Source organism: Barbus barbus (assembly GCF_936440315.1).
Source record: "Barbus barbus genome assembly, chromosome: 15".
NCBI classification, from domain to species: domain Eukaryota; kingdom Metazoa; phylum Chordata; class Actinopteri; order Cypriniformes; family Cyprinidae; genus Barbus; species Barbus barbus.
This window is the reverse complement of record NC_136743.1, coordinates 14966924-14987638: the sequence shown is the minus strand read 5'-3', so window position 1 is coordinate 14987638 and position 20715 is coordinate 14966924. Positions and strand designations below refer to the sequence as shown.

Here is a 20715-nt window from a genome sequence, read left to right as displayed (position 1 = left end):
AGCTGTAACACACACACACACACAAAATAACATATTATGAGTAAAGACGTCTTAGGTTTATGTAATTAATGCATCATTTCTCAAAACAATGAATAAAAATATATATGATCTCTTGCTCTTCCAATAACAATCATCTGAGAATAAAAATGAGCAATATTATTATAATTAATTGCTTAAATTATTATTATTTCTTTTTTCTTTTTTTTTAGCATCTCAGTACCCTTGGAAACACCAGCACTCCAAAAAACGTAAATTCTCCACCCCTCAATTGTTTTCCAGCTTTGAATGAATTTATAGCTGTGGCACAGAGGAAGCAAAAGCGTAAAACAGCAACTCAGTGCAACTTGACCATAAGTTTAGAGTGTTTGGCTGAAATGGCCTTGAGCCAGAGCTGGGAAAGCTTCCAGGCCAGACTCCCATTAACCCTCTATGGTGAAACTCTGCTGGAATCCAACACACCAGCCATCGCCATTTATCCACCAACTAATGAAACTAATTAATTTCTGGAGTTCAGCTAAAATTCCACTTTGTTGTTTTACAACCTTAGCCTGAAACCATGTGAAAGTAGCAAACATCTTTAGTGCGATACCCCCTCCTGAGATTGTTTTAGCTAATGATATATATCTGACATCTTATAGTAGTTTCTATGGTAACAGGGCTGCAAGCAGTTCGGACCATGCTGGTCTGTTCAGTAGCACAGCAGTATGGTAAATTTGTTTTGTGACTCTGGCAATGGACCAGTTAGAGGAAGATTACAAGGAATTAGGCCATAATCACATAATCCCTGAGAAAAGGGTCACGGCACAGTGATCAGGCTGATCAAGTCATAACCCAATAACCATCCGTTGTATATGACAGATAGTTAAAGGAGAAATTGGTAATTGATTCTAAGCTTGTCCCTAAGGGTCAGTGGGGTCTGGAGAGACCAGAATTCGGAGAACAGCTCTGCAGGGGTTTGCCACAGAGCGACACTGTTTATACAGAACACTACAGCTACCAGCAAAACCACTCTGTTCTACAGATTGAGAAAGTCAGTGGTACTGTTTATCACTTCATACTAAAGCTTACAGTAAATTTACTGTGTTTGATTTTTTTAAAGCACATGTAAAATGTAAAAGTAGAGCCCATTTCTTATGATCATTTATTCTGTACAGTGTGAAGAAGTGAAATGAAGACCGAGCGAAAGCGATGGGGGCAGAGCAAGACTAAAGACTGAAATGGTTTCGAGAGCCAAGATCTTATTGTTCAGCTTCACAGCCATTGAGATCGCCTCCAAAGCTGTGCATTCCGCTGGTTTTGTGCTGTATGCGGCATGCGGAAAGCGAAAGACCATTCTTGGAGCAGTCTTTACTGTGGCAGAAGAATGCATACAGTTACTCATGTCTGCACCTCTCCAACAGCATTCAGGCTTAAGAGCTGCAGTAGACTGAGCCCATTCACAGCACAGTCAATTACAGTCAGTTAAAGTCACGATAGCCTTTGTTTTCTCTTAATGGGAGCTCTGTGTGGCTTCACTATGGGAGAAATCTAATGAATTTACTTAAAGAGATTTGAAGATTTCTCTTTGTTTTGCTTGAAAGCATGCCAAGCGAGTTCAAACGCACTGTACAGTGATATCTTCACTGACAAAATGAACTGACTTTTCTTCCAAATAGTAATTGCTGTACATATGCTTTGTAAACCATGTAAACTATTAACACACAATTAAAACAATGTGGTTATTGATGCACAAATATATATTTTTAATAAATCTCATCACCATATTGCATAATCTCTTTGACTGCTCCTCAACTCCATTATTTTATTTCTGATTTATAAATAAGTTTCATACCATCATCAAGTTTTGAAATGACAAAAACAAGCTGTGCACAGACGAAGCCATTTCATGTTTTAAATGTGATTTGAACTTCAAAAACCTATGGTGGTTGCCTCTTGAAAAGGGAGAAAGAACTCCAGTTTATACTTCTTCATCTTTCTCATCTGCCACGCTCAACTTGGGATCTGCAGTTACATAAAACACTCAATTAGCAAAAAGCTTCACAATGCCAAGAAAATCAAAATGAATCTTTTACATGTAATAAACATCTAAAATACACCAAACAAGTTGGCTTTCACAAAAAAAGTCCAAAATGAATAGTTTTATTTTAAATTAAATCAAGGTAGTGCATAGTATTCAGTCATATAACTGAATATCACTAGTAAATCATACATTTCATTCATATTAGAGAACTTATAAATTGTGATGCACAAACTGTGGTTTTAACCATCCCAAGTCATTTTTTGTACCAATCAAGTGAATGTGAGTACTGCCCATGGGAGGGGCAACATGACATTTCCCTGGCCGATTCAAAACAGGTCATGGACCCTCCATAGACACCAAGGCGGTGGGAGGGAGAACTTAACCACACCGTGTAACCGAATCAAACCAGTGGTTACCCCTTTTCAGCCCACTGGAATAGCCATAACAATACCATTCACTTTGCAGCAGAGAAGACATGCTCCTTTGAGACTGACTGAGAGGCGTTTTATCAACTGCGGGGCTTTGTAGCCTTTTAGAGAAAAAAAAACAAAAAAAAAAAACAGAGAGGGAGAAACAGAAAGTTCATTTTGAAAGTTGTTTATTTTTCCTAACACATATTATTTGATTTCATTGGGTGTGGCTCTAAATTTAAGGTAAAAAGAGTCTTAATAATGGCAGATGACAGAATATGCAGTTTTACGTGCAGAAAAATCGTCAAGCTCAGGAATGCCCTAGTGCTGACCTAGGCCTTTCAGGTTGCTTGAACACATCAGAATTGCCATTGTTGCGGTTGATTAATTGAGTCTGATAAGTTACCATGAATGAAGATTGTTATAGTGTTTAATGTGGTGGGCCTGGGTTTGTAAATGCCTCTTTCAAATAGTTCTGCAGAAAAGCATATGGGCCAGACGTATTCATGAACAAAATGAAAAAAAAGGCAAAATTTATTATAGTTGTGTCCAAGCAGTCTTGTATTCTTCTTTTGATCATTTGCCGAATGACTTTGAAGCCATGCACTTGCCATATTAAAAAGGGGACATTTAAATCTTTTAGAAAAAAAGTGAAATTTTACCATGCTGCTTAAGTTTGACTCTTTTTGACAGTGTTCGCAATGTGGTTAAAAAGTTTAATATTTAGTATATTAAGCATTTAATTAAAATAAAAATTTGAATATTTTTCCTTAGTCAAACATATTGGCATTTTTATCTGATTATTTTTAGAAGACAATATTCAAATTTAGGAATAAAGCTCAGCTAACAAGTCCGCTCACCAGACAAACAGGCAGCCTTAGCTTATATGTACAACCAAGAGCTTGTAAAAGTGCGTTTGCCATAAAAGCTTGAAATTATTCACACCAACTTAGATTGGTGACACACTGAATAAACATAATCTGCTGTGTGACAACAATGTTTGCCAACTCTTTCCAAGTGTCAAGACCCTCAGTAGCTGGTGCCTTATCTCCAGTGTCTCAATTATTGGGTGTCAGTGGTGATGTATGGACCGGATTCCCGTGGTTTAGACAGGGGCCAGCTAGCAGTTGTAGAGGTCACTGGCCAGGCCCTCTGGACAGAGGACCAGTGACCCTCTTCATGCTGACCCACTATAAACTACTGCAATGGCCTGTAGACATCTCTATCCACCCAGAGCAAGGCTGCAAGTACAAGGCTTTTCTCAAGTACTTAAGCAAATATGCAGAGGGTTAGACATGATGTAAAAGCCAAATACAATAAAAACAATAATACTGAGAAATATTTTTACAATTTAAAATAAATGTTTTCTATTTAATATATTTTCATAAGTAATTTATTCCTATGATAGCAACATTTTACTAATTTAATTTAAGAATTTACTCAATGCCACATGATCCTTCATTCTAATATGCAGATTTTGTGCTCAAGAAAACTCTCTTTTGAGCAATTTAATAAAATAATAATCAAAATTAAATAATTCAAAAATTAATAAAATATAAAAGTGTATATATTACAATATCACATTCATTCTAAGTGTATAGATATATGCACTGCAGAAAGAAGAACCAATGCAAAACCAATGACACTCATCTATTGTCTAAGATTACTGGCCTGTTGAAATCCACCGACAGGATAGCAGTGTAATCTGGGCAGATTGATTAGTTAGCTTCTGTGCATCAGATATTTGTGTCTGAGAGCTTCCATATTGACAGAGGGTATTAAGTCTTTCAGTTATCTGGCCAAGTCATGCCTGCTAAACTCATTAACCTAGATCCCAATCATCAGAAAGTCAATAATAGGCAAAAGAGAGATTAAAAAGTATCTGAGGCAAGACAACTCTCTCCATTATTTCTCATTCCTACTCCTCATGTGTCACTGCCAATATATGTTTGGTCAAATCAATATCTTTGAACACGTTATGAACATGTTTTTTGATGTGGTGAATTTGAGGACAGGTTAAATTAGATGTTTTAGTTATTGGTCTGTGTTGTTATGTCTTTCAGGTGGTCATGCACTAACCTAATCCAGGAAGAGCATCTGCTCCTCTCTCACTCTGTAGGCTGATGTCCATCTTCTGCTGGCCTCCAGCACCTATACGTGGCTTATATCAGATGGACATTTAAGCTTCAAGTCCATCACACCAAAACCAGAACAGTTGTCAGTTGAAAGGTTTCTTACCAAAGGAGCCATATTACTATAGCCCAGCCTGTTAAAAGTACTGTCTGCTGGACTCTTCTGCCGTGGTGAGCAAGAAGCATCTATCTGCAAGAAAAAGACATCTGAAATGTCTCCAGTTTTCATACACATGTTGGTTTTACTCTATTTGTGAGGAAATACAGAGGTCATGATACTTGCTAAACTCCAACCCAAACTCTAAATCATGAAAACCTTTTATAAAAATGTTGAATAACATTTTAGTTTAGGAACCAATTCTCACCGGCTTATTAACATGCATATTACTAGTATATTGTCTGTTTATTAGTACTTATAAAGCACATATTCTGCATGACCACATTTAAGATACCTTAACCCTACCCCATACCTAAACTTGCTTACTAACTATTAATAATCAGCAAATTAGGAATTTGTCCCATAACTAAAGTGTGACCAAATTTGGTCCTGACACAAACACGCATATTTACTTCGCCAATCTAAATGCAGAAATATCGTAGACCTCTGTTGTTTTACAGTTGATCATAAATATGACATACAAATCAAAATTCACACCCTAACAGAAAACTTTGCACATTTACAATTAAAAAAATACATTTATTTGCTATATTTACATTTTCATTTTACATCACCAGATGTCCCCAAATGGAGGATTTGTCAGATTTAGCTAACTTCTTGGGACAAATTTATCCCCATAAATTAGAGTGAAGTAACTCATACATGTACTGTATGCACACAATAATTCAAAAGTTTGGATTTCTGTAAGCTTTTAAAAAAATAAAACTTTTATTCAATGTTACAAAAATTACTCTTTCAATTAAATGCTGTTCTTTTGAATTTCTATTCATTAAATAATCTTTAAAAAAGCCATTGCAGTTTCCACAAAAATATTAATCAGCAACTTAGGCATTGATAATCATAAGAAATATTACTTGAGCACCAAATAAGCATTATGATTTCTAAAGGATCATGTGACTTAAAACTGGAGCAATGGCTGCTTAAAATTCAGCTTTGCCATCACAGGAATAAATTACATTTTGAAATATATTAAAACAGAAAAACAGTTATTTTATATTACAATAATGTTTCACAATATTATACTGTTTTAACTCTATTTGTTACCAAACAGATGCAGCCTTGGTGAGCATAAGAGATTTCTTTCATAAACAGTAAAAAAAAAAAAACTTCAAACTTTTAAATGTAATATACATGATACAAATACTATATATATAGTGGTAAACATTGGGTATATGTCCTTTTTTAAGGCTTTCTAAGCTGTTTTCATGTGTATTATTTGTGTAATAAATGACATCCGGCACAGGCAGGCCTCAACGAGGTGATTTGAGTTGCGTTTGTCCTCCTGGTAAATGGGGTGTGGGGTGCAGCGCAAAACAAAAACAAAACTTATGCATATTCATCAGCCCTCACAAATTGAGGCCAGAGATGAGGGGCTTAATGTGCGTGCACCTGTTAAAGTCTGTTCTGGGTTAACCTCTACTGTATATGTGCTCTGTGTGTGTGCGGGACAGGCCACAGGTGCAGATTTCATTAACAGCTTTAATTCATCAGTGATTAAAGCTCCTGCCCTCTTTCAGTGTGGTAAGATCAGCTTTGATGAAGAAAAAGACATGTTTTGGTGTAAATATCATGGAAGGGCATATTTATTCAAATTGGACAAAACTGTAGCACTCTCAGAGAAGGGACTGACCGCAAAGCTGACTGAGGCATTGTGCAGAATGGCTTCCTGCCGCTGCAATGTCTGCCGCAAGAACATCTCATCCTTGATGGCATGGAAACTTAAGAGAGAAATAGTCAATGTAGAAGAGCTCATGGAGTCAGTTGAAAAAGCAATTAGAGTTGTGGTGTACCTCTGTCTTAAAATCTCAAACTTCTTTTCCCACACCTGATTGGACATGCACAATTGCTTGCTGAGCCTGATAACATTAAGAAACGATAAGATCAACAGAGGGCATTGGAAAGAAGAAGTATTTTATTTTACCTTTCAATCTCCTTTTTCTGCATTGCTTCAGTGTGTCTAAGTTCTTTATTTTTTTGAGCCAACTCTGTATCCCCAGCAAGCTGAAGGAAAAATAAAGCTAAGATTCAGATATGTTTATGTATGCATGTAGTTCCACTTGAACAAAGTGAAGGGTACCTCCATGGTTGTAGTTTCTGCTGGCTTCTGCTTCTCAAGCTTCTTTCCAATGGCAGCTTTCTGACAACAGGAGAATCACAAAACACATCCTAAAATTTCAATGATGCCTTACTGTATAGAATTTGTATGGCAATAAAGGAATACTAATAAAATTCTACTTTTGCTTCCTTGTGTTTTCATTACTGTACAATCCAAAAATTACAAATCTGTCATCATTTACTCATCCTCATGTTGTTCTAAACCTGTATTAGTTATGTGTTCTATTTAACGTAAAAGAAGATATTTTGAGAGATGTCTCAGTGTTTTTTTGGCCATATAATGAATGTCAATAGGGTCCAAATATCATCTTTTGTGTTTCAAAGAAGAAAGAAAGTTTAAATCACTGAATCTGGGAACAAGTTTCATGTGCCGGTTTCATTGTGGAATGCCGGTCCACCTCAGCTGAGAAGAAAGGAAGTAGCTTTGGAGCTTTATCTGTTTTTCCAATGGTGATTTAAATGGAGAGCCATATTCTGTGTCATTATATCAATCCGTCGCTCACAAAGGGTCATTTTAACACCAAATGTCCACTTTGTGTGGCATGTCCAATCAAGGCCTGACACAGCTTTGTGGAATGTCATGTTGGCTGATTGAGTGCATACGTTCAGAGCAGTGTTAAGGTCAGGTCACCTCAGGTCAGCTCGGACATCCACTTTTCCACCCATGTTCCCCCAAAAAGGCCTAACAGAACGTGGGATTCCCTTTTTAAGTGTCTCTTAGTAAGAGTGGGTGCAGAGTGTGTTGTTAGTCTAACCCAACACAGAAAGGATGTCAGTCTACCCTTTTTTTTCATTCTAACCAAAGAAAACAAAGCATGGGAGAAAGAAAGTTTCCTTGCCAGATTGTTCAAAGAGCCATTGTGTGCAAAAAGGAGTAGGTGTTGATTTGTGACAATATGATAGTGAGTTGTGTAAGGCCTCTGAAGTACTCTGCTTTGAGAACAGACACTAATGAAGGCATGCTACACTTCAGTCTGTTTCCTTGCTAGTTTGATGGATGCACGTTTACAGTTTAGACCTAGAATACAGATCATTCAACTGACGAACAACCTTGTGAGATGTTTTGATAGATTCCATGTACACTTGTAGAAAAGTTTATCTTGAATTGTATGAAATATCTTAATGAAGAACAGTATTATTGTGAAAAAATTATTCAATATAAGATAGCTGTTTCTATTTTAATATATTTTTAAAATGTAATTTATTCTTGTGATGGCAAAGCTTAATTTTCTGCAATCAATACTCCAGTCTTCAGTCACATGATCCTTCAGAAATCATTCTAATATGCTGATTTGGTGCTCAACGATCATGTATTATTATTATCAATGTTGAAAACAGTTGCTTAATACTTTTGTGGAAAGTGTGATACTTTTTTTCAGGATTCTCTGATGAATAGAAAGTTTAAAAACAGCATGTTTTATCTTTATTTAAAATGTATTTGTTTACTGTTTTATTAAAGAAATAGATTTATTTTGTCACATTATAAATCCCTTGAAAGTCACTTTTGATTAATTTAATATATTGTTGTTGAATAAACATATTAATATATCAAATACATTTTTTACTGACCCTAAATGTTTGAAAGTTATTGTGTAATTGGATAAGAAAATTTGTTCTAAAATGACCTGATTTTGAAATATAGTATTTCTAATAATTCAAGCACAGACCCTACGTTTATAGATCTTTGTCAAGATTGTTTGCCAAACTGTTTGCGCATTGTACATAAGTTTGAGTCAGTGTCTATAGAGGGCCAGGCACGTGCCAGTTAAGATCGAGGCTTGGGCGTTATAAAAAGATAAGAGTTCCACACATTTCCATAATAACTAGCCTCTACAGTGGCCAAGCTCATTGTAAGGGTGCCCTTTATGAAGTGGACTTTAAACCGGGCTCATTGTCCACTTCTATTCAGCTGTACCCCATCACCCACTCCAGCCTGTCACTGTGTTGTGTCAGCTGCATGCCACATTCCACCCTCTGCTAGGCGCTGAGCGCCTCCTCGGCCGCCTCTGTGCGGTCACCATGTTGACAGAGTCATCGTACTGACCCCCCCTCCACTCTAACCTCACCCTTCCCATCCAACAGAGCCTTAACAAGCAATGAACAAGCAAATAAAAAAAGGGGAAGCATATGTAAGAAGCCTGGATGTTTTGGCCACTTTTAGGATCAGCTTCATAAGCTAATATCATATAGCGTGTTCATTAAAAGGTATGTAAGATTAGCACTGGATATAGCATTATATAAAAATTTCAATGTATGCAATAAATGTAATATCGCATGCTACATTATAATATATAATAATTATAAGAAAAATAATACATATAAATACTGTATAATATATAAAATAGCAACATATGTTTTACAACTTAAAATAGCTGTTTTCGATTTTTTATATATTTTAAAATGTAATTTATTTATGTTATGGCAAGGCTGATTTTGTCAATGTTATCAATGCTGAAAACAGTTGTTCCACTTTAGATTTTTTTTTTTCTGGAAACTGTGATACATATACATATATTTTTTTCAGAATATTTTGATGAACAGAAGGTTCAAAAGAAATTTCTTTCCCATCACTTCTGATCAATTTAATGCATCCTTTTGGAATTGAAAAAAATAAATAAAATTCTTACTGAACCTAAACTTTTGAAAGATAGTATTTGGGTGCGAAAAACATTATCAAATAAAATTATACTGACAGAAGTGTACATAAACATAAATAGCTTGAATTGTGAATTTAGCAAGGTTATAATTCACATCTGTGACAGAATTTTTTTTGATGTGTTTTCCATGAAAAAAGAAAAAGATCTGCACTTCCATCCATCACTCAGGGCTGTTAATGAATGCATTTCACTGTTGGTACGGGTTGAATTTTAACTGCAGACTCATGGCTAAAATCGATATAACTTGGACACTGCGTGTGCACCTTATCCTCTGTCTTTGTTTTAGGACACTGATGTCTGGGGTAATGGAAAGACCGTCCACTGGTCAAGGGTTCAAGACCTCCAAACATCCTGAGACAGATAGGACTTATGTCAAGTCCGTGCCGTAACTGAGCATGCGTTCAGCTGGGTCTCATACTCACCTCCTTCATGCGTAAGGCTTCAATGCATGCAATTTCTTTCTCCGTTTCCTCTTTTAACTGTTTTATCTGCAAAAGATGATAAAAAAATTTATGTCACAAATGAGAGTGGACAGTAGGTCAGACTTCATGTTGTTTGCTTATTTGCAACCATCCAAAGGTTTATTGGATATTTACACCCAGGTTAAAACTTCAGAAGTGGTCAGCCAATAGTGCTGTTGACAAGTGCAGTTGTGTGGTTCATTTGGGTGTCTTTTCACAGAGGCGAAGCTTGCACCCAGCTGAGCTTCACACTCCACTCTGGCCTGGGCTTCAGCCTCTCATTATAGGTCTTTCCTGCAGCCTTCTGGCTATAGAAAAAAATGTTCTGCTCCATTGATCAAAGTCACCAAAATAAAGTGGAGAAATACGTCATTTTTTCAAAACGTCATTTTTTCACTCTACATTTTTATGCATAGCCACCATGCAAGACCTTAACATTGAGTTTGTCAGTCACAGCACAAAGGGGTGGCTCAACAAAGGGTGCAAGACTGAAAAGAGGCCAATCTAAACTGCTACACTAAATATGGATAATCCTTTTCTCCCGGTGGCTCAAACAACATTAAGGAGGTCTTCATTAGTGGTTTTAACCAGGGCTTCTACATGGAGTGTGTTTGGCCACCACCTGCTCCATTAGTCTCTTTCCTGGCCCTACCAGGTTTTGTGGCCACTCAGTATTATGTGAAGAGTCGGAAGAAAATTATTGATCTGAAACTAATATAACTCTCTATTATAAAACACTTAAAAAATAAAAATGAAAGAAAGAAAGAAAAGATTTTAAAAAACAAATATACTGTAACATAAATATGTAATTAAAAACTATATCATGGTATATTAGTATAATAGTAAATTATAAAAAATAAAAATATTACAATTAAAACATTTCTTCATTTAAAAAAAAAACTGTCTGCACTGCAGAACTTGAGTTTATGTTTTTTATGTTTAAAGTTTTTTTTCAATGAATGCAAGTGATTAAAACTGTATCATACAGTATATATGTATATTAAATTATGCATATGAGTATAATAGTAATATATTCAATACATATTGAAAATATTCAAATAAAAAAAACTTTAATAAAAATGTGCATTGCAGAACATTTTCATATTAATTTCAACAATTAATTTTAAGTGGTGAGCTTTGTAGTAATCAAATCACTATGTCATTAAAAATGCATATATGTGATACATATGAGCATATTTGGAAAATATACACATATTTCTTCTATACTTTTAAAAAATATATTTGTTTCCTTTCCTATGGTCTTGTAGTAGATTTTTTGTGCATATGCTTTAGTTGTACTGCATTAATATAAACCTAAAGTAAACTAACTAACTAACAAGCAACAAGTGACAATAATAAACATCTGTATGCATAGTTCTTTACTCTGCTGAAGAGCTGTGCTAATATGAGTGTTTGATTGCAGGGTAAATTATGCCAGCTTTGACAGGACCCTTGCTGCTTGTCTCCCAGCAACCCTGCAAGGCCAGAGGGAGACTTTTAACCTTCTAGATTCTGTGTGGCCGAATTCAATGGCTGAGTACCATAGAGTCTTTCACACTCTTTTTACGTTGTCCTCTGTGTTCATATTTTAATTCCAGCCATTGTGTAGCAAACTTGGTGCATATCGTTCCTCGCAATCAACCGCATACGCTGTGTAAAGTGATACTTGCTAACCAGTGCTTGAATACACTTTGTCTATAAAACTGTTTAAGTATGTAAATGAAAGATTCTGTTTTTAAATATTTAAAATTGTATTTAAAGGTTTGGATGGTAAAATAAAGCGATTGGCTGACATGTGAGTTCTGACTTATGAATACAAGGCAGCAGTCCAACTTAGAGCGCATTCAAAATGCACAACAAAGCACTCTGACCACATGGTTTCTTACTGTAGTGCAATAATATAAACTCTGGCATGGCCCCAATCTTAACACCACACAGTGCTACTTCACACACACTTCATCTTTACTGCACAAAAGATAAAACACTAAATAAACAATACTATATCAATACATGTCAAAAACGCTGCGCCACGTCCATTCACCAAATGTTTTACCAATATTAACATGCTACAATGTCAGCTCGGTGCTTCATATCATCAGCTGTGCTTGATCACATATCATAAAATAATTTAGTGCTCCCTCATGCACCAGTTGCTGCAGAGTATTTAATTCATGGTAATTTGCTCCACTGGCATGCTTCTCTCAGCTCACACGGGTAAAACATGCAAAATTATGAGGGACAACATTGTCTAGGCTGTAAACCTCACATACTGTATGCTACCCTTTATCTTAGATGTCACACAGTAACCACTTCTGGTAAGGAGAATTGTTTCTTGGGAGAAACAGGAAAACCAGTGTATGTAATGGAAGAGAATGGGGCCAATTATTTAAAAATGTCATAGCATAAATGTGAAGCTCATAATTTAGACTTTTCTGCTAAAACTTAATAAACATACATAGCAGCAAAGTAGTAAAATATAAATAACAATAACAATAATAATAATAATTAATTATAATACTTAAATAATAATTATATAATATATACCTTTACACAGAAAATGATTAATTGTAATAAAATATATTAATATAATATAATATTATTATAATATAATAAAACAATTAATTATAATAAGTGAATAATAATTATATAATATATAACTTTACACAGAAAATGTAAGTATACTATTTTGTTTTAGAAACTGGTGTAAAAACTATTTTCACTCATAAATTGCTAGTAAATTTCACAAACAATTACAAAGAAAATGCAAATTACACATTGAATTAAATCTGACATTTAGAAGTAGATAATATTAAATATTTTCTTGTGAAACATCTTTGTTTTATTTGCAACTTTGAAAAATCTTTTTTTACAGTGTGAAATCATGTTAAAATGCATTTTTTGCAACTTTTAAAAAGGTGAACATTTTAATGTTTACCGATTGGCCCCATTTACTTTCATTGTGTGTGCAATATATGTTTTTTTTTTTTTTTTAAAGAAAACAATGCACAAGTTGAATTTTTTTTTGTGGCAATCAACATTATGATTGAGCTTAACTAGTACTGAACCTAGAATTTTTTGTATGTTTCTATTGACAATCTTTGGACTTCCTGTACACCACACTGGTCAACAATTGTTGTGTTTAATGGTGCTATATAAATTAGTTTAAGCTGAATAATCCTTTAACAAGAGTAAAAAACCTCACCTTTTCTCTGCCACTTTCTATTTCAAGGTTTAACTGCATTTTTAGCTGCTCATGTTCACCTGTCACCTGCAATAAAATGAAATGAAAGTGTTTTAAATAAAACAAATGCTATGAGCACATAAGGATGTTTCTGACATTTTTGTGTACTATATAATACCTTTTGAAGGGCTTTTTTGCTGTCCTCAGCCTCTGATTTTAACTGTGCCAAATCCAGAGCTACAGACAGAAGAAAGAGGGAACATTTGAGAGAGAACACAAAAAAAGACCCAGTCCAATATTCACTCCCACAACTTTTCACAAAAAGAGAAACAAAGGCTGATACTGGGAGCTCAACGACAGGACATCCACTCATCTTTGTTCATCTTTTCTTGGCCTGCGTGACCTGTTCTGGCTCAGGGTCCTGACAAACTTCTGACCTGGTGCATTGCTGCTGACACATCCACTCACATGCACTGACCAAACACAAGCCACTAAGTTCAAGGGCCAAGTGTTAGTGCCCAAGTGCTTTTATTTCCATAGAGACTTAAGACCTGAACAGCTCTTATCTTTAGTCACAGCCAATGCAAAACGTTTTAGCAGATGATTCTTCACATTTTGAATGGGGACACATAAACAGAGTTTATGTTCCAATGAAATGGATGATATGTTGTTTTGGAAGATTTTAAAAACCGATGTGTTCATGCGTAATCACAAAAAGCAGTGGCGTAAAATACTCAGTCAGTTACCAAAGTTACATAAGCAATGAATGAATCTCAAACACTATGAGAGATAAAGGCCTGACCCTTGAGAATACACCTGTCTTGTGTTTGCTTTCTCCTCACAGACTCTCACAGAGTGTGAGATGATAGCTATGGTCTGACAAGTGTCCTCAAACATTGCGTTCTGAATGCTAACTACCTCACACACCGGGAAAGATAAGAGAATGTGTCTATGTTTCCAAAACAAGCATTTGTGACAAATGTTTGTTTTTGTCCCAAAAAGCATTTAAAAAAATTCAAGCACACTTTTTTGTGTGTGGTTTATCAAAAAAGGAATTAAAATGTGACATGTTACCCAGCCTCTGCTCTTTGGATTCCAGAACTCTGTGAATTTCTTCCAGCTCGACGTGCAACGAGTCAATGTTATCTTTTAGCTTTTCATTCTCTGACTTCAGTCTGCTTTTCTCGGGGTCCTCTGCTCCCTCAGAGCCGATCTGAAAAATGACACAAGTCCTTTTTAACTTTCCCTTTACAGCACAAAACAAAAGCCACGCCGCTCAAGCTGCGTGGCAAATATGAATGCCATTCAGGCACAAAGCAATCGTACAACTTTCTGCCTCCTACCATTTCCCCCTGAATAATAAAAAGCGAGAAACAAAAAAAGCAAACACATTTAGAAGAGGGCGATCTCTTTTTTTTCTCCTCTTCTCTCTTTCGGCCTTTTCTTCTCACCCGGAAGAAAGACGGCAGTACATTACATACAAAGCCCATAATTCATGGGGACATTTTTATTGACAGGAATAATACATATCATACTGTTTGTGTGCCCCTGTCATTCAGGTCAATTTATTCTGGAAGTCAAGGAAGGCAGCTGGGGCCTATCCACCCACAGTCTGGGCTCTGCTTTCTAACAAGCTCAGCAGAGCCGGGCCGTGAGGGGGGCGATTGGAGGATGGCTGAGCAGCCCCAGGGGGTTCGCAGAGAGCACAGTTTCCCGGGGGGGCTTGTTGCCTTTGTGCTGTCCCTCAGTAGCAGCGCTGCCAGTGTCACCAGGATCACATCACATGTCAACGCGCTGAAGTTTGCAGACTGGGAGCCGCATGGAGCCCATCAGGTTCCTGTGATATCCACGCAGTTGGCCCTCTACTTTGTACCGCAGCAACCATTCATGCCCCGAACATTAACAGGGCTTTTGCATGCCTGTCACACTTAAGATTGTGCAGGCGTTCAAAGTCTTTCAAAGGGTTTTCTTCTTTTTTCCCACTTTATTCACTCTGTCTCTCTCTCCCTCTCACTCATTCATAAAGAAAGTAAATTGCAATCATAAAGAGATTTTGATTGCTATAAGTTTATTTGATGTTTGGCGGCCTTCCTTTTTCGTCACGTTTGGGATTATCTCGAAAGAGCCTTGACAACATATATCCTTATGTACATTTAATGTAGGGTTGAAAAAGGTACCATCCCAGCTTTTGTACCTTGAGATTATAAATCACAGCATCGTTTTAGTCACACAGAATTAATTAAATGCTTCAGTTTATGACATCTTGCATAGGGTTGACGATTGTTTACTATAGATTTAATCCCAGAATGAAGAGCCATATGTTATGAATGAGACTCCCAAAGTGTGACGGTCAGATGATGATGATGATGATGTACATGTCACAGACCAGGATTACTCTATCACTAATAGGAATGTGCATCGGTGCATCTAGCATGACAGAAATATGACTCCATACTGGGTGGTCACCTAAGCCAATATCACCCACACTTCAGGCTTCCTTCCTGTCATCTTCTAGGGAGACAGTATTAACTTTTGTTCATAGACACTGAGGCTAATTTTTCCTCCTCAAAAAGATGTTTTAGATGTTTTAAAAAGGATCACCTTCCTGCCCTGTTTGAACACCCCAACCTTTAACTCTGGCTCCACCATCTGCTGCAGTAACAGAACTACAGGTGATTAGCCATGCATCTCTCCTGTGGGCGTGAGAGTTCTCATTAGCACAATGAACAAAGCTCAAACTCCGCCGGGCTGCACTCATTTGTTACACTTTGAGTGGCAGGTTTTGTATGGCCGTTCTCCCGACCATCTGCCTACACAAGCAGCCCTTTTGGTTGGACAGAGCTCAGACACTAAGGGTGAGAGATAACTCTCTGAGGCGGAGTGAGAGGGGCAGCCTATTAAAAAGGCCAATAATAGACACCTCACTTATTGGCACCTGATAGCTCATTCATGTTGCATGTAAACCTCTTTCGCAAGGGCATAAAGGTGAGTAATTGATTTCACTTTGTGGAACGCAAGAACCTGCTTATTAGTGTACAGCCATGGGGTCGGGCCACTCCCAAGTGCACTTCAGGCTATAATAGAGCAGGCCACTAAACAATAATTACCATCCTGCTGGTCAATAACAACACAAGCTGGATGACATTTAAGCAATCAAGAATCATATTGACATCATTAAAGATAAATGCACTACTGGCCAAGCAATGCTTCAGCGCAAAGGCTGCCATCAAAAAAAGAACAAAAACAGAAAATACTGAACATAAAATACAAATATGCAGAAAATAAACACAATTGTAATTTATTATTTAATTCAGCAAGGACACATTAAATTTATAATGTTAGAAAAGATTTCTATTTTAAATTAATAAAAATGAACACGAAGGCAGCTAGCCGCACACTGAATCCAATACAGACTGAAAAAGTTTAGAAAAACATTTTTTTATTTAATAAATTCCATCGCGCAAAAAGTGCAGAATACATGTAAGTAAAAAACAAGTGGACACAAGCAAGTAAACGTTTCAACACAATGTGTTGAAAGTTTGCAGATTCAGTGTGCAGCTAGCTGCCTTCGTGTTCATTTTCAAGTACGCACCTACAGCAAAAGGATTTCTTTTTTCCTTTTTGGAGCGCTACAATTTTTCTTAAGTTTTACATATTTTCAATTAATATTTATAAAAGAATCATGAAAAATGTATCACAGTCTCCACAAAATAATTAAGCAGCACAACTGTTTTAAACATTAATAACAATAACGTTTCTTAAGCACCAAATGTGACAATGAAGACTGGAGTAATGATTTTGATTTGCCAAAACAAGAATAAATTGCATTTAAAATTGTATTAAAATAGAAAACTGTTATTTTGAATGGGATTATATTTCACAATATTACTGTTTTTACTGTATTTTTTTATCAAAAAATGCTTTGGTGAGTATAAGAGACTTATTTCAAAAACATCTTACCAGGCCCAACCTTTTTAACAGTATATGCATTATTTTGCACATTTTCACAACATTCTGTTTGTACCCCTTTTTTGCATACTGATTCTTTCACATTGCTTCATTGTGTAGATGCATACATACAGGGCTATATTTGAAACAAATTAAACTGATTATTGGCACTGAGTCTGTACCTCATATTTCTTTAGCTGTTCAACCATCCACTCAATCTTCAAGTTCTTCTCCTGAAGCTCATCCAGAAGGTCCTTTACTCTTCCATCAGTAACATCACAAACCAGATCCATCTCTTCTTTATTCTTGTAAAATTTGGGCCGTGCAAGATTTCATTATGAAAGATTAATTGTGAACTTTCAAATTAATTATCAAATTAAAACAAACATACTTTTTGCAATATGTTAGTTGATATTATAAATCTATTAAAAGCTTACCTTATAGCTGGTTTTGGTCACCTGCATAGCATCTGAGAGCTGCTGCTGATAGCTTCTCCGAAGAACAGATAATTTCTTAAAATAAAACAGACATTAATAGAGTAGAAAAATGACTTATTGCTTATGAAATAAGCAGCATTGTGTACAAACCTCTTTGTGGCAGTTCTCTAAATTCTTGATTTTATCATTCATACTTGCATAAAGGGCATCAGATTCGTCCTGCAGTTTGGTCTCATACTGCAAACGTATTATTTTCAGTTTCTTTTCAGTGTCTTCTTTTAACATGTTCATTTCCTGAGATGCAATCAAACACGTTAAAGAATAATATGGCACTAGCAACACCAAGGTTAGGGTTTATACAGTATATCCAACTCATCAAAGACTGTTAAGATGCTTTGGACAAAACGTCTGGCGAATAAATAAATGATAACATAAACAAAAACTTGCTTCTATTCATTCAGTAACGTTACTTTCCTTTTGTCTTTCTTGCTTTTTCAATAGGAAGGTTAGGTTACATTTCCTTCCCAACCACAAATAAAGTAATTTTTGTGATGGAACTAGAACATGCATTTAGTCAAGCATTTATTCGGCTGCAAGCCTGCTAATCAACATGTTTAACTCTGCAGGCTAGAGGATTCCTTGTGAAGGCACTGTTCTTCACCACAAAGCCATCATATGCCCTCTCAGCGGGTGACCTAGGCGGCCCGCAGTGAGGCCACTCAAAGCTAAAGTTAGAAGAATCTTGAACTAATAAGATGAAAAGGCAGTAGCATGAATGAGTTCACTGAGCATATCTGGCGGAATGCACTGAGTATAGCAGCTTTCTGTGGGCCTTTTTTTAAGGCAAGGCAAACTTGCATTTATAAAGATAAGCTGCAAAGATTGATTGATAGCTGACAGACTGGCTGCTTCTTATTTTTGTGGTTAATAAAAAGTTCTATGAACGGACTAAACTGGCCAATATAAGGGACTATTTATCTAGTGGAAGCAGATACACACCTTCATAAGCTCTGCAGTGTTGGCAGCGAGTATCTTTATATTTGGCAGCTCTGACTCGTCAGTTTGGACACAGGCATCTTGTCCAAAAAATCCTGCCCTCAGCTGGTTTGACAGAGCATATCTGAAGAGACAGAAAGACCGTGTGATGAAATTAAGTGCAAAACCTGCGCTACTGAACAGATTAGTTTAGCATAGTTCACCGGAAAGTTGGTCTTGGCTCTGGAGGTCTTCGGCAACGTTAAAGCTTGTTTGCAAGAGAGCAGAAATTCTTACCGACGTATTTCCTTAATCTCTTCTGAAATCAGCTCCTCCTCGGCTTCATCCGCAATGCTGTCTATTCTCTTTTCGATAACGTCCATGAATCCAAACTCTGGGACATAAAACGCTATAATGTTTGACTACAGATTTCGGCTGCGCTAAAAACGGTTACCGTGGCAACAGAAACTTAACAGGAAGCCAACGACTCTCACTGTAACCTGAGCCGTTTTGTGCTGGACTCTGTAGGATACAGTCGTTTCACAATATTATTTTTTAAATAACCTAATTATTATTATCAATAAAATTAATTAAAAGAGTTATTAATAATATATTAAACAGTCTTAATTAAAATGCAAAAAAAATGTGGCCAAGTATGGTGACCCATCCTCGGAATTTCAAGTGTACACACAGTAGTGAATATACACCCGGAACAGTGGGCAGCCAATATTGCTGAGGCGCCCGGGGAGCAGTTGGGGGTTCGGTGCCTTGCTCAAGGGTCTCACCTCAGTAGTGGTATAGAGGGTGGAGAGAGTGTTGGTTATTCACTCCCCCACCTACAATCCCTGCCTGAGACTCGAACCCACGACCTTCAGGTTACAAGTTCGACTCTCTATCCACGACTGCCCCGTGGCCTAATGGATAGAGTTTAAACACAATCAAAAACTGAAAACTCTTAAAACCTATCAAAACATAAGATTATACAGTTGAAGCTTCTAGAATCATAAATTTACTTTATTTAATTTACTGTAACAATGTAAGTCTGTTCAATTTTTATTCAGTTTAACATATCATTGCTGACTAAAATATTAATTTCTTTCTAAATATAATAAAATAAATTACTGCCCGCAGACCTTTGAACGTTAATGTAGGCCTATACTGCTACAAAAGATTTCTATTTTAAATAAATGTTGTTCATTTTTACTTTTTATTCAGCAAAGAGTCCTGAAAAAAGTATCACGTTCCAAAAAAATATATGAATATTAAGCAACATAACAGTTTCCAACATTGATAATAAATTAGCATATTAGAATGATTTCTGTTGGATCATGTGATACTAGAAGACTGGAGTAATGGCTGATGAAAATTCAGGTTAACATCACAGGAATAAATAATATTTAAAATTATATTAAAATAGCAAACTGTTATTATCTATTATAATGTATATTTCACATATTTTTGATCAAATAAATGCAGCCTTGATGAGCTTAAGAAACTTCTTTGATCTTACTGATCATATATTAAAAGCATTAAATTAGTTTAAATCTTCTGGATCCACTTGTTAGCAGAACAGATCCTGACAAATGAAATTACAAGTGAAATTCGGAAGCCTATTACCCTTGATTAGCTCTAAACAGCTCTCCTAATTCACCATGACAGCAGACAACTAGGTCTCTGTGTTTATTAAGTAATTCTAGTCAATTCATATCTCAGACTGAAGACAGACAACAGACTTCAAATGAACTGGGTTTACCTCCTTAATATATTTTAGGGGACTGTTGTGCACTTTCATGTGTCTAATCACAAAGCCCACTCTTCATTTTCAGACAAGGAAAAGTCCATTAAAATAGATTAGTCTACCATAGTCTGTCTAGATGGCATAATCTCTTTGAGTCTGCTTAAACAGCATAATCCCCAATACTGAAATATACTCCCATGCATGCTGTAAACCGTACCCTGAGCGAAGCAGTCACAACAGCAGACTCTAGGTATGTCCCCTCCCCCTCGTAGACAGCGTTGCTTGTACTGTAAGAGTCTGCCCTGGGGCAAGCCAATATGGCCCTTTAATTAATCTGTGTATTCCTCAGTATAGAGGAAAGGGCTAATAGTGTTGATTTTTTTTTTTTTGGCTCTGTTTTCACTGAATGGAGATTTCTGATCTTCATTTTGCATGTGGTCCAAAACAGTTTGTTATTTTATGC

General features: G+C 36.3%; 1 protein-coding gene across 1 annotated transcript; it reads right to left on the bottom strand.

Moving 5' to 3' along the window:
* Positions 1-1723: 1723 nt before the first annotated feature.
* LOC306880769 (uncharacterized protein C10orf67, mitochondrial-like) lies at positions 1724-19031 on the bottom strand. Its single transcript, XM_079434517.1, has 16 exons — positions 18812-19031; positions 18539-18659; positions 17690-17833; positions 17540-17614; positions 17285-17407; positions 14229-14367; positions 13333-13391; positions 13176-13241; positions 9935-10000; positions 6818-6877; positions 6662-6741; positions 6531-6596; positions 6371-6458; positions 4669-4752; positions 4510-4591; positions 1724-2001 (listed from the first exon to the last, which is right to left on the bottom strand). The coding sequence occupies exons 1-16, from the start codon at positions 18895-18897 to the stop codon at positions 1958-1960; spliced, it is 1383 nt and encodes a 460-aa protein (XP_079290643.1). The 5' UTR covers positions 18898-19031; the 3' UTR covers positions 1724-1957.
* Positions 19032-20715: the final 1684 nt, after the last annotated feature.

What these genes read in the sequence shown, in the direction of transcription:
- LOC306880769 (XM_079434517.1), bottom strand. Translation starts at nt 18,897, where the DNA reads ATGGACGTTATCGAAAAGAGAATAGACAGCATTGCGGATGAAGCCGAG. An exon ending in TGACCAAAACCAGCTATAAG is followed by an intron (nt 17,408 to 17,539) that starts GTAAGCTTTTAA and finishes AAATTTTACAAG; the next exon opens with AATAAAGAAGAGATGGATCT. An exon ending in TAGAAAGTGGCAGAGAAAAG is followed by an intron (nt 10,001 to 13,175) that starts GTGAGGTTTTTT and finishes CATCTTTTGCAG; the next exon opens with ATAAAACAGTTAAAAGAGGA.